Here is a 14,162-nt window from a genome sequence, read left to right on the forward strand (position 1 = left end):
TGGGCAGCTTCTGTCTGAATCTAGAAGAAACTCGAAAAATAAAAGCAAAAGAATTTTAGAACCAATTTCAACTGTTTTAATGAAACAGAATGTAACTCTTTCCTCTGATGCATCAACAAGTATGTGTTCTAGTTGCTCTGGGCCACTGATACAATCTCAGCTGAGGGCGAGGAATATACATGAGAGTGTGGCTCCATTGACGAGTACGATTTTTACAATTGCAAGCACAATTTCCAAAAAATCAAAGTGGTTTAATCGGTCTGACCTGCTTCAGCTTATTCGCTGAATATTACCATTGAGCCTTCCCACCTCTGAAGATTTGGATTTTGTAGAGCCTCTTTCAACAGGTGGTGCACTCTCCTTTTTTCGTATCCATTGTCATATGTCAGAAGCTTGTTCATTAATCTGCTCGTCGAAATCTACCATTGATCAGCTGGGCTTTGTTTAGGATGGTCATTATGATTCGGCAACTATGCCTTGTTGTGCTAAAGGTCTTACAAAAGAAACTACTCCTAAAATATTGACTAAAGCCACAACAGTGGCTGCAGACAGTGCTACTTTGCGGGGATGGGAATGGCTCTTGAGCTATCTCCCGGTCAGACCACTCAATGAAGCTTGATTTTTTAGACTTATTTATTTATTTTATTTATTTGGATTTGTAGAGCGCACTACAGCCCACAGGCATCGAGGCGCTATAGCAAAACTTAAGAAGGCTTATTAAGGGTTACAGTGAAGCCGTCCAAAAGAAATGACTTGGTACATTACATGGTAAATGGTTCTACCTACATACGAACATGATTAAGGTTACAGATCTGAAAAGCAGCGAGTAAGTTCAGGTACATAGAAGTCTGGTGTGATTCAAACAAAGAGTCTTGTTTTGATGGCCTTGCGAAAGGCTGAGTGGGAGTCAATTAGACTGCTGTGAGGCGGGAGGGCATCCCAAAGTGTGGCGGCCATGGTTGGGAAACTTGTGCCGCCAGCACGGGCTTTGCATGACCTGGGAACGATTATCAAGTTGGCATAAGGAGTTCTGGAGGGCCTGAGGGTGGTAGGTTTGGAGAACCTATGAGCAAGGTGGGGGCATTGATTGTGGCACGGTGATGAGGATGTTGTCAATGGTGAAAGAGGTGTATTGAGGGTCAAGCTTGTTCAAGGTGGATGGGGAGTCAACCAGCAGAAGCTCGGTTTTCTCACTGTTGAGACAGAGCCAGTGTTCTGCCATCCAGGATTGGATTGTTGTGTAGATGAGTTGAGGGTGTTTTGGTCAGACAGGTAATCACCCGATAGGGGGATAAGTACCTGGGTGTCATCAGCAGAGTTTGTATATGAGATACCCAGGTTGTCCAGAATTGTAAATAGAGCCCTCGTGAAGGAGTTGTACAGGGTGGGGGCAATGCAGGATCCCTGAGGAACCCCACATTTGATGATGCTTGGGTTGGTGCAGGAGGAATTGGAAAATCCATTTACATGCACTGGGGGAGAAGTTGGCATTTGAAGTAAGGTGATGGCAGAGTGTCTTATGGTCTACCAGATCAAAGGCAGCTGAGAGGTCCAAGAGCAAGAGGAGAGCAGGGTTGCCTGCATCTCTGAGATCATCGATCTGGTTTTTTAGGTCAAGGAGGGCAGTTTCAGCCCCATGACGTGGCCTGAACCCTGATTGCCGTAGTCGTAGAAGGTGAATGTCTTCTAGGAATTTCTGTACTTGCAGATAGGCTGCTTTGTCCAGAATTTTTAACAGGAAGGGGACGGTAGTGTAGTTACCTGGGATTGATGGATCGAGGGAAGGTTTTTTAAGGAGCGGACAAACCCACGCTTCCTTTAGACCCAGAGGGACATAGCCAGAATGATAGGAGGAGTTAATAAATGCAGTGATGATGGGCGCTAAGGAAGGGGCACAATCCTGATGACTTGTGCTGGGCAAGCATCACCTTTGCAATTCGTGGGTTTAATGGAGTGGAGGAGTGCAAGGACTTCCGACTCACTCATGTCTTTAAAGTCGAACAGGGGGGATTGACTGGAGCTGGTTGCTAGTGCTGGGTTGCCCTGATTGTCGGCAATCAGTTTGGTGAGGGCCTGTTGGTGGGCAAGGATTGTGGCCTGCAGAGTCTCTAGTTTATTCAGCATGGTAGACTGAATAGAGTTACACCATGCATTGCCCTTCACAAGGGGTCTCCAATTCTCTGAATATGGTGAAAAGCTCTCTAATTCCAGATTTAGCATTAGCTATCCTTGTGTTGAAGGAGGAGGCTTTAGCGTTCGTGATGGTGGTTTTGTATTGTTTAGAGAGTGCTTTAAATGCCGCTTTGGTAGTTTCTGTGGGGTTGTTATTCCAGGTGGTGAGTGTGGCCTTTTTTTGGCACGTAGCTGTAGGAGTTCCTGGGTGAACCAGGCATTAGAATGCTTGATCTTTTTGGCTTTTTTTTCAAGGTGAGTGGTGCTACTATGTCAATGGCCTGGGTGATGACCTCCTTGAAGTCAATGGCGAGTAGCTCAGGGTCATTGGAGAAGGGAGGTAGCAGAGAGGGCATGCAGAGGTGCTGGGAGAAGTTGTCATGGGTGAGCTTGTGGGAGCTACGGAAAGTGCCGCAGGGAGAGAGATGGTGGGTTTAGGAGGTCCTTTAGAAGTGATGATGTCAAATAGAATACACATTTCTTTTATTATTATTTATTTTAATTTTTGTAATGCGCCACATGCCCGGGGGCCTCAGGGCGCACACGGAGAACAAGACAAACAAAGGGCAAGGCAGAAGAAGATGAGAACCAAAAGCAAGTTATTCCAGGTTGAAGAAGTGGGTTTTTATGGCCCGTTTGAACACAGTATAGCTTTGGATCTGCCGTATCCAAGCTAGTAGTGCATTCCAGAGAAGGGATCCCTGTACATCAAGGGTGGTGCCCCCAAATCTAGCTGTCCTAACTCTGGGGTGTTTGAGGACTACCGCTGTAAATGAGCAAATGTTCCTCTCATTAGACTTAATGCTAATGCGTGCAGACAAATATGTGGGGTTGCTAAGGCTCAGACATTTATGCATCGTGGTTAACACCTTGTGTTCAATACGATGTTTTAGTGGGAGCCAGTGAAGTTTTTTCCTAAAAGTGGTGATGTGGGTGTGACGAGAAAATGGTACGCACAGCATTGTTCTGGGCCACCTGCAGAGATTGAACGTTAGTAGCCGTGGTACCAGATAGAAGACTATTACAATAGTCTAATCGAGAATTTATCAGTGCTGAAGAGAGGAGAGCGCAGTTATTTTCTGTGATAAATGGGCGGATATATCCAATTCGCTTGTTCATCAGTCCACAGCTAGACCTAATTCTAGAGACATTGGACTTCATGATTAGCTCTTCATCCAGGACAACTCCTAGGGTCTTCACTTTCTTTTGGACAGTGATGATGTTATCCGCAATAGGAAAGCTGGCATAGTTAGGGTCAAGTTTAGTCCTGGTGCTTTTGGACGATACTATTAAGAGCTCAGTCTTTTTATCATTCAAAGCCAGTGAATTGCAGGCCATCCAGTCCTGTATGGCTTTGTATATGTTGTTGATAGTACTAACGTCATTGCTATACGAACCACTCAGTTGTATCACTACCTGCGTGTCGTCAGCATAATTCGTATATTGAACTCCCAGTTTACTCAGAATATCAAGAAGGGGGCGAATATACAGATTGAAGAGCAAAGGCGACAGACAGGAGCCCTGTGGAACTCCACAAGTCTGAGAGATGGGGGAGGATTGATTGTTGCCTACACATACCCTTACCATTCTAGGGACTAAGAAGGAGGCTATCCATCTGGTTGCTGTGGTGGAACAGTTAGCGACCTCTCTGAGCCTAGACACAAGTAAACTGTGATCAACCAGGTCAAAGGCTGCGGAGAGGTCGAGTAGCATGAGCAGAGCAGCTTGGTTTTTGTCTGCTATACCAGCCAGAGTGGATTTAAGATCGAGCATGGCCGTCTCAGTCCTGTGACGAGCTCTATAACCCGACTGTCAGGTGCCAAGGATTTTATATTCCTCGACATGAGCCTGTAATTGCAGATATGCAAGTTTGTCTAATATCTTGAGGATAAAAGGCACATTTGCTATGGGCCTATAGTTGTCATTGTTAGTGGGATCCAGCCCACAAACACGAAGGTCTAGTACCGAATCTGCATGGATAACACCTTTATTAAAAAAAGATAATGTGGATCATCCAGGTTTTCCTTTTTTAATAAAGGTGTTATCCATGCAGATTTTAGCATGTCCGGTACTAGACCTTTGTGTAATCCATGGGACCAAGATGTCAGTGGACTCCTTGAAGATACTAGCAGGACAGTCATCAGCAGGATGGCCTTAAGAGGACTTAAGAGGTGGCCTTAAGATCTTGTATGACATTGGAGACTTCTTTTTCAGAATAGTGAGTAGAGGAAAATAAGGGGATAGTACTATCTTCTTTGTTAGGTGAGATTATTTCGGTAGTAGTTGGCACTGGTGTTACCTTACCAAGGGCTTTCTTGATTTTTTCCTTATGTAAGTCAATCTTGGCTAAAAATGCGTCATGGATGTCCTGACACCACTTATCATCTTTGATGATATTATTAGCTATTGTAGGCTGGTCTTGAAACTCTGCTAGAATTTTAAACAGCTCACCAGCATTGGATTGAGCATTCATGATCCTTTTGTTATAGTGTGTGGCTTCAGCCACAATAATAAGTTTTTTGTAGGTTGTTATGGATTTTTTGTAGTCAGTTAGGGTGTTGTCATTCGGGTCCTTGCGGTCGGACCAAGGTACTGGGGTGATCGTTGGGGGGCTGAGTAAGCAGTTGTGGTGGGCAACCCAATCTAGGGTGCACCTTTAATGTGAGTGGGGCTGGAAGTGGATTGCGAGAATCCCAGGGTGGAGAGAGCTTTCTTAAGTGCACTGGCATGAGAGTCGTTGGGGTCGTTAAGACCAAGGATAAGATCGCCTAGTAGCAAGATTTTAGATGCTTTTTTTATGTTATCTGAGAGAGAGTGGGTCAGGGCGTCCTGAAAGTCGCTAGAGGGGCCAGGTGGGCGGTAGACCACGTGGAAGGTAAAGGTGCAGTTGTGAGAGAACTTGAGTTTGAAAAAAGATGTAGTCAGAGCTTTGGTCAAGGTCCCTCTGAATCCTCCTAATTGAGAGAGTTTCCCTAGCTATGACAGCTACCCCACCCCCTCTGTGAGTGGTACGGTCTTGTCTGAAGATGGTATAACCAGTTGGGATGGCGAGGGTTAAGGCAGGTCCAGATGTGTCGGACAACCAAGTCTCGCTAAGGAATAGTATTTCAAGCTTATTGCTACTGATCAGGTCATGCACGTCCAGTGCATGGGCTGGCAGTGAGCGGGCGTTGATGAGGGCACATTGAAGTGGGGCATCTGCCAGGGAAAGGGGAGTGGTGGTAGGAGATAGTGAAGCCGTGATAGCTGAGGAGGGGGTGATGTCATCAGAGGCAATAAGGGATCGATTTGTAGAGGCAGCATGGAGAGTGGGGTTAACAGTGGCGAAGCAGGGGAGGCAGGTGGTGCTGGCAGGACAGGAGAGGGGCACATTAGCTAATGTACTTGTAACAGCACAAGAAATGGCATGGATACAGGCATGGAAGTACAAGGTAGAATAGCAGCGGTAGCATCAATATGGGCATCAATTACATTGAATAGCATGGATACAAGCATGGAAGTACAAGGTAGAATACCAGCAGTGGCATCACTATGGGCATCAATTACATTGCATGGCATGGATACAGGCATGGAAGTACAAAGTAGAATAGCAGCAGTGGCATCACTATGGGCATCAATTACATTGAATAGCATGGATACAGTGGTGATGGTGCATAGTGGACTAGTGGTGGTGGTATTATACACCGTATGTATAACTCCTGGGAAAGTGTCAAGATAGGACAGCGGAGTATAATGGGCTGTGCCCAATGACTGGGAGGTGGCCTCAGCAGTGGAGATTGTCGTTTGACTGAGTAAAGTTTCTCCCGCGGCCGTGTCAATGAAGTTCGCCATTGCTGTGGCTGAGGCGAATACATTGAGGGGAGGTGGGTGCGAGTGAGAAGGGTGAGCGGTGGCGGCATCAAGTGGCAGTGCAATTGGTCGAACGGGGCGCGTGCATTTGAAAGGTGCCTGCCTTGCATGATCCCTGGAGTGCAGCCTCATGGTTGGAGGATTCAGAGGGTGTAGGCCGCCTAGCGGCACATACTCGGTGCAGCTGAGGGAGGGTTGGTGGAGCTGCCCCTTCGAGTCTGCAGGATATGGCGGAGCCGGGGGATGCATAGACGAGGAGCATGGAAGCCTTGTCCTAAGGCGTGCCGTTCTACAGGTGATGTTAGGACAGGCGGTAAGTGGGGGGAGCCATTCCGATTCGGTGCTCCCTATTATTCCTACTATGCATGTTCTTATTATTAATGAAGAATTATCCAACTTATTTAGTCAAATGGTTGGATACTAACAATAGTGAATGTGTCCGGATGGGTGGGGATTTCAGTGCTAGATGTGTCAACAGAAGGTCTGCCATAAAACGGTATTGGTCAGACCATTCGGTCCCGGAGCTTTGGAACCTTTTAGTCTGACAATAGCCACCACAATGACATCACAATCTCACACCAAGTCCATTTCTATGCTGAGAGCGACCAGGATTTTAACCGGATCGTCCACACCCATATAAGTGCTGCGGATATGACCTAGCCGACAAACTGAACCAATTGGATTGAGCATCTGTAGGTCTTTCTGGCCCTTTATCACCTAAGCATCTGTCAAATAGACTTCAAAGAGGCAGTCTTCAGAACCCTATTTATATATTTTGCCATTTCCTTATTTCTTTCCAAGTGACCCCACCATCTCACCCAAATGTAATTTGATCAGTTTTGTAAGGAAGGCCACTGGATACTTAGTTAAATTACTACCTGCATTTCCATCTCTTAGGGTCCCGCATATCTTTATCAAACTCTTTACCCTTGTTATTTAATGAAGGCAGACTGAGTGGAAAGCCATTTATCAATTTAATCAGGAGAGGATGGGAGTAGCTTGAAAAGAAGAGCCATCTCGACATTGCGCCACTTGTTGGTAATTTTGACCAAATTTGCCACAGTCCAGGAAGTTTGGTTTCCCGAATTATCAATTTCAAGGGCAACAATTTTTGGCAAAGGCTGACGGGCAATACATTGTGATAGAATGAGGGAAACCGTAGCATGATCACTCCATTTATACTGCCCACTTTCAGGGACTCTATTTGCTACAGCATGGCTTCTTAGGCGAACCAATAGTCGAAGGTAGCCTGAGCCTTACTATTGGACCACGAGATTGCCCCTGGGGAATCCCCCACTGTTCTTCCATTCAACATGCAAAGTTCCCAAACCCGACAGAATTCTATCCAATGGGCTTCCTGGGAATTATTAACCCATCCATCAACCGATTAACGCACCCAATCACAGTTATGTCAAGTCACAGGAGTAAATGAGATTAGGACCCTGGCCAGCACCCCCATAAGTTATCAACCATCCATTGAGGGTGGTCATGTGGATCCAGTCATGGCTATAGTCATATCACTGCTTCTCACATACCCTAGGGAAAATGGTCTGGAAATAAGGTGTGTGGAGACAGTTTTTCTTTGTTCTCAAAGTAATACTTCAGCTCTAGTCAACAAAGTTGAGGAGTGCTCTGCGGGTACTCTTAGAAATAGACACACAACCTAGAAATGTATGTGTAAAAGGAACTCTGCCATTGTTGCATAATCCACGGAGGCGCACACTTAAATAATACCTTATCGGGGAAATCTCTGATTGTAGGTAGGTCTTCTTTAAAAGTGGACCGGGTGGTTTACCATAAAGGAAGCCACTCACATGCCTACTTGACATCTTTGAATTTGCTCGCCTGCTATGGCCTTATACAAGTTCTATAACAAAGGAGAGATGGTTGGAAGGTTTGGAATTATCTTACACCTCTTGCAATTGCTGTGGGCAACCCTCCAGAGCATCGTTCTTCACCTGCCAAGCCATCACAGTGTACAAGTGCTTTCTGGTGGGACGATGCAGATGCCCAAACTGGGTGAAGGTTTGAAGTCCATGATGAAGTTTTCTGCCATGCTTGCTGCTTTTAGATGGCATTTATACTGCAGCAACTCTTGGAGGTCTATCTATTCCCCACACCTCTACGGAAATTGCCCACTTGTAAGGGCCTGAGTGAGGAACCAATTGCCTTCCTGAGCAGCAGTAAGGCCAAGAGGAGTAAGATTGCTGCACACTCAAGAAAGAGCGACTTGGCCTGGCCAAAGCTATCGGCAGCTTGTAAGCATGCCGGCAAAACAGCAGTTAGGCACTACGCCGATACTGCGCTTCCAAATGTAGTTGACACTAGTTAATGGCAGCTCCATTAAACCCCCCCAAGATGAATTATAGCTTGAGCACATATTCCGTGCTCGCTGGATACGCCCCATCAACAGTCGACAATGAAGATGTCAAACCAGTAGCAGTTTGACATGGGATATGCAGACAGACTTTTGACAAGGCTTGATGCCATTTCTGTCCAGCTTCAATATTAGGAAAATCGAGGTTTTCAAAGCTTGGCGTGGACAAACTGCAAAACCTAGGCTAAACTGCTACAAAGCGTGCGCGCACAGAGCTCCGTAGACTTCCACGTCAGGTGGAGTGAAGAAAATAACAAGGATGGAAGGAAATCATGAACATTTATATCAAATAAACAAGAACATTATTCATATGAGTGAAATGGCCCATGTTGCTCCTGTTTCTTCTTTTTCGTATGTTGCTCCCATCTGATGAAGAAATCTTGTGCTCTTCAGAGACTCAGGCATTATAATATGTACTATCTTGGGGGGATTTTGATTGTTCCTCCCTTCCCTCCTACCACCTAAAATTGGGAAAGGGGAATGGAGGGACTCGATCAGGACCACCTTCCACTGCCCCCTCTTCTCACCTTGCCCGAAACGCTGCGGTACACGGCCTGTGTATTCTACAGCATGCCATGGTTTTCCAGGTAGGAGGGCTCAAGGGAAAGATCCATGCATGCCATTGAGGCGCTTCCCTGCTGATGGGGGTGCTAGATGCCGGATTGTGGGGAACATGCCATTGTATGCCTTTCTGAGTTGGGGTGTATTTGATGTGGCCTTGTCCCTACTTTGATGCTGCGCTAAGAAGGGATCTGCTTCTCGCAGGCTGCAAGGTAAACTCTGCGTGCTTAGCACTGCAAGGCTGCACAAGGAATTTCCTGTCGCTGGCATCCTCCCAAGGGGTTTGGGGACAGAGAGAGGGCCTTAAACCTGAGGTAGAACACGTTTTGACAAATTATGAATCCTGCTGAAAACAAGACTATAAAAGAAATGTATTTTCAGAGAACTACCGCAGACTTTCTGTTCCTACATGTGTCTTTATATTACTGCTGAAATCTAGGATACCCTATACAAGCCCACCCATCCCAGTAAACCCTGTTCACCACCCTTTAGAGCCCACACCATGTTCCACCCAACACCCTCCCTCAGCACTGTTGTATGTTACCCACTAACTGTAAAAGTTAACTAAACCCTGCTACCTTACTAGTATATCACCAGTAAATGCTGTGCATTAATGGCGGTTCCCGCCATGGTCTTCAAAAGTATGCCTGAAAACTCAACCCGGGAATGTGCCCAATCAATGCCCACAACAGTAAATAACCCACTGTGATTCAGTTTAATTACTCTTTGAAAAGCATGCAATTACCTGCTCTTAACTGTGAATGCCTTGTTTATTTACGGTGCCCCTCCCATCGCTTCTAATAAAACTCAAGAGAAGGCTGATATAAAAACTAGGAAGGGTGATCCCACCAGGAAACCAGCACTCTCTCATGCTATACAGATCATGCTATACTGCCCCTACACTTAAAGATTGTTCTACGAGTTCCAGAACACCTTAGAATATGCACACACACACACACACACACACAGACCCCAAGAAGTAGCATGTCTTATGCAGATCAAAATCCCAAAGGAGTTACCTTGCGGGAGGTGTTTGGTAGAGACAACAGCCGATTTCTGTGTATGATTAAAAGATATTCTTGCTGGAAATTCTGCTCAGGACTCGTTGGGCGCGAATATAAGCCAAATGTAGGAGCACGTATTCTTTTGAGCCTTATAGAAGGAGACTGAAAACAGCCAAGGTGGCGCATATCATGCATAGAGGCAATATAAGAAGAAAACTGTGCCAGCCACCATGAGAACATAAACAGACAGCTCATGTGCCCAACAAAGGATTGTTAAAACTAAAATGCCCTAGAACTAGTTAAGGCAATTCCAGATATGCCTTTTTACATTTATATTTGCTTCTGGGTATGTGGGGGAGGTTAATTTGGAATTACATCAGGGCTGTTTTAAAAAAAAACTTTTTGGTTAGTCCAAGTGGCACTTCTGATTTCTGATAAAGAACCATATTTCAAGCTAGTAATTGAACGGTGAAATGTAGACTTTTATACCCCTCCTGTGTGATCTGTAGGATGTTCACATCAATAAATAAAGTGCGTTGTTGTTCTTGTAGAATCAGCCCCTGAGGTTAATGTGGACTATAGAGCTCCCTGACCTCTAAGTCCTCATTCTGATATGCAGTGTGAGCACTCAGAGGAGGGACAGGGGTGGGGGGGCTAATTCCCTCAACTAGACCTGTCCATGCAATGTCTTACCGTGGTTGAAAGTCGCTGTCCTTCACAACGCACTCTTTCTTGTCAGGTACTCCTTTCCAGGTTTTTGGATCAGCCAAATCGACCAGGGCTTTGGCGTTGAGTAACCCAAATCCAAATCGACTATTCACCATCAGTCCCGCTCCATTCTTCTTCCAGCCGGGATTGTTGGACAGTGGGTCATACTCGGACGTCCACACAACCAGATGCTGTAAATCCCTCCAGGTCAGATCCGGGCTAATGAAATGGAAAAAGAGGTTGACTGTTAATGTACCCTTAACAAGGTTAATAAGCAGATGTTGAATAGGAAAAGCTGAGTATAGTCTGGGTGACCCCCAGAAGTATGTCAAAGGCACAAAATATTGTTCTTGATGTCCACAAGAGTGTTTCTTGACATCCTTGATAGCCGCCATACCCTACAATTATTGAAAACTTGCATGACTGTGAAATCTACCTTCCCATTGATGCGACATTTACTCCAAGCACCCCTTCTATTTTCTTTTTTATAAGCATATAGTAGGTAGTCCATAATCCGTGGACCTCACCAGTGTTCTTGGAATTTTGTAACCACTGGACATTAATAGCGCCTTGCTCATAATGTCACTTTCAGTGACCTTGGCTTGCAAGAACCAGTTGAGTTCATTAACTAAGCTAGTCTTTACAGTATGCGTATTGCACAAAGGCGTGTTTAACGTTCTAGTAAAGCATCCACATGACTGGAAAGATACATGAACAGTTCTGCTGACTAGTTGCAATTAAGGCATAAAGATTTGAATCCATTCTGCGTGTTGAGATGTACAGCATTATCTCATTGTTAAATGATTTGTTTAAATGTATAGCCATTTTTGGTTTGGGTTATTATGTGTCGCTATAAGCACTGCCTATAAACCACAACTATTGGCATGGGAAGTCAAGATAGGACAGAGGTGAATGTGAGGAGAGGAACGCAACAAAGATAGTTGTGTTGAGATTCTTTAATCCATTAACCTCTCATGACCATGCTAGTCTTCTGGGCCATACTTGCCCAATTATTGCCCCTTCTCACCCAAAACCCACACTCCTGGATAACTTTGAGTTAGCTACATGGTTTTCAGTGTATGCCAGTTTTTTTAAGCAGTCTTGTGAAAGGTAATGTCTTAATTGCCAGTGTAAACTAATAAACTAGTACCTGGTGTAATAGCAGTAGCTCCTTCCAATGAACTCCAGTCAATAACAAGCACTGACAAAGCCAACAGTTAGGGATCTGTATAGGCATTAGACATTTGCCATGGACATCCATACAATGTCAAAGTACTGACACCATTTGCTGTCATTTGCCATCTGATCTAAGGTTGAACCAATATTGCAGTGCATGGAAAATATCAATGCAATGCCTTCACAAAAACAAAACTGTACCTTTTGCCAAAGCTTCTTCAAGTGCCGCGCTTCCACTCTAAATTCAAGAAAATCTACACATCAGACACTTATTGAATGAGAAATGGTCGCTTTTAGACTTTTAGTTATAACCGTGAAAGTGACCCAGACGTAAGCCACTCTAATCCACTTAGATAAACAGGTTGTAACCCACTGAGTAGGGTGGTGATGCAAAAACACGTGTGCCTGTTCTAGGACAGTTGAAACTGAACCTCCAAATATTTAAAGGCCTTAACTAATTTGCTTCATAGAAACAGGCTGAAAGAGGAGGAGAACGTGTTCCAAGGACAGTATATCAATTGAGCACCGTCATGGACTGGCCCTGTGTCCGAAGCACTCTGGATGTCACACTGTCACGATAAAACAGGTATCAGAGGTACGCTATGTGGGCTGGCCAGAACTACAACAAGGAATTATGTCATATGTGAATGATTGGGAGGTCATGCATCTTGTAGCTACTGGTCATCATTAAAAGGGATTTGGGTGACTGACCATCTACCTTTTAACGGCAAGTATTTTTTAATGGTAGGTTTGTCCCTTCAGCCAGGATGTGCAAGTGAACACTGGCAAAATGAGTTTGACAAGGACTTATTGGCGGGAAGACCATGATAAGTGATTTCAAGTTTTGTTCTTTACGCACCAGGTGGGTCAAATAATGTAATAAGAACCAGACATCTTATTGTTTGACAGAAAGGCGGTTTTCCATGATCCTCACAGTTAGGAAGATATTCACAGCAGGTATTATCAATCATTGCCAGTAGCTAGTAGGTGGGTTATGCAGACCTGTGCATGTGCAGGACTGTTAAGGTTTGAAGTACCAGTTTGGGTTAGCGGGTAGGACTACAAGGCAGCCAGAATTTGAATGGGGTCCAGGGTAGAGTGCAGTCTCTGCAGAGGATGTATAGATTAGTAAAAAATCCCACTCTGCATGGGCAGTGCACACGGACTGAGCGCTAACCCACTACCCCCATGTTTACACCGACGTCCCTGCTCTTGGTGTAAGTGCATGGAGTACAGGCAAAAGCCAGTAAACTAATTTACATACTGAAGGTTGGTTATAGCCTATTTTAAATCCAAGATAAAGTTTAGTGCCTCCTGCATTGTGTCTGTCCGGTTTGTTTACTGTTTCCAGTTCTTTCTGTAGGTAAACTGTGGGACTGGAGGATAGCTCTGTGGCAACACGCGGGTCTTGGAGGCAAGACCATGTTGAGCAAACAAAGGTTCGAAACCTAGACCTGTGCTTAAAAAAAAAAAAAAAAAAAAACACGTGTGTTATAAATAACCTCCTGATACCTACCGGGTAAAGTCTGCTGTCAATAAATGCAAAAATAAATAAATAGCGACAAGTAGGTGGTGAGCAGCAGCTTTGCTTTACCAAGACCCCTTTAACATAATAACAGTTTCATTCGGAACCTGCCAGCAGCTTGAATACTTCATTTTTCACAGAATGTAATGAAACATATCACAGCATTTATACTTATTTTCCGGACAAGCAAAGTGACATTAAAATAGTGCTTTTATATAGCTTTCACAGTCCGACGCTGTAACGTTCTAGCTTTGTTTCAGGTCAATGGGACAGGTGACCTGAGGCCAGCATGTAATGCGGTCACATGACCGAAGCTGGAGAGAGCACGCTGGAGGCGCGAATAAAGCAGTTTTGCCTTGAACATTCTATGACAAGACTGGAGGCGAGCATTATGCTTCATCTTCATTTATTTCTACTCTTCAGCAGTTCAACAAAACATATATAAAACCATGAAAAGTGTAGAACAGAAATTTTCTCTTTTCAAAACTACAATATCCATGAGTCTCTGTAGTCCATGCCCTTTCCACCAGTCACAACCGACTTCCTGTGCTTGGGCTCCTCCTCTTCTTTTACTGCTCTTCAAGCAGATAAGTACCATTTCTTCCCTCTCCGCATGTCAAGGTTGGAATGACTGGGTTTGAGTGGAAGATTAAGATTATGCCTAGCACAGTATGTGTGTGAAAGAGAAGATTTGTTTATGTAGCATATAAAAAAGAAAAAAAAAAAAGAAATATAATAATTTCTGTAATAATTTATCCAGAGTGTTATAGGCGCGTAGTCTAGTAACACG

General features: G+C 44.7%; 1 protein-coding gene across 2 annotated transcripts in view; it reads right to left on the reverse strand.

Moving 5' to 3' along the window:
- The window catches only part of PCSK1 (proprotein convertase subtilisin/kexin type 1), a 286,141-nt gene that overhangs the window by 81,883 nt on the left and 190,096 nt on the right, over positions 1–14,162 (reverse strand). For both annotated transcript variants that reach the window (XM_069627655.1, XM_069627654.1), the window contains exon 10: positions 10,657–10,890. In XM_069627655.1, coding sequence (XP_069483756.1) covers positions 10,657–10,890 — 234 coding nt within the window. The remainder of the gene's footprint in view (positions 1–10,656; positions 10,891–14,162) is intronic.

This window comes from Ambystoma mexicanum, chromosome 6p, assembly GCF_040938575.1.
Source record: "Ambystoma mexicanum isolate Mex_15411 chromosome 6p, UKY_AmexF1_1, whole genome shotgun sequence".
Classification (NCBI taxonomy): Eukaryota; Metazoa; Chordata; class Amphibia; order Caudata; family Ambystomatidae; genus Ambystoma; species Ambystoma mexicanum.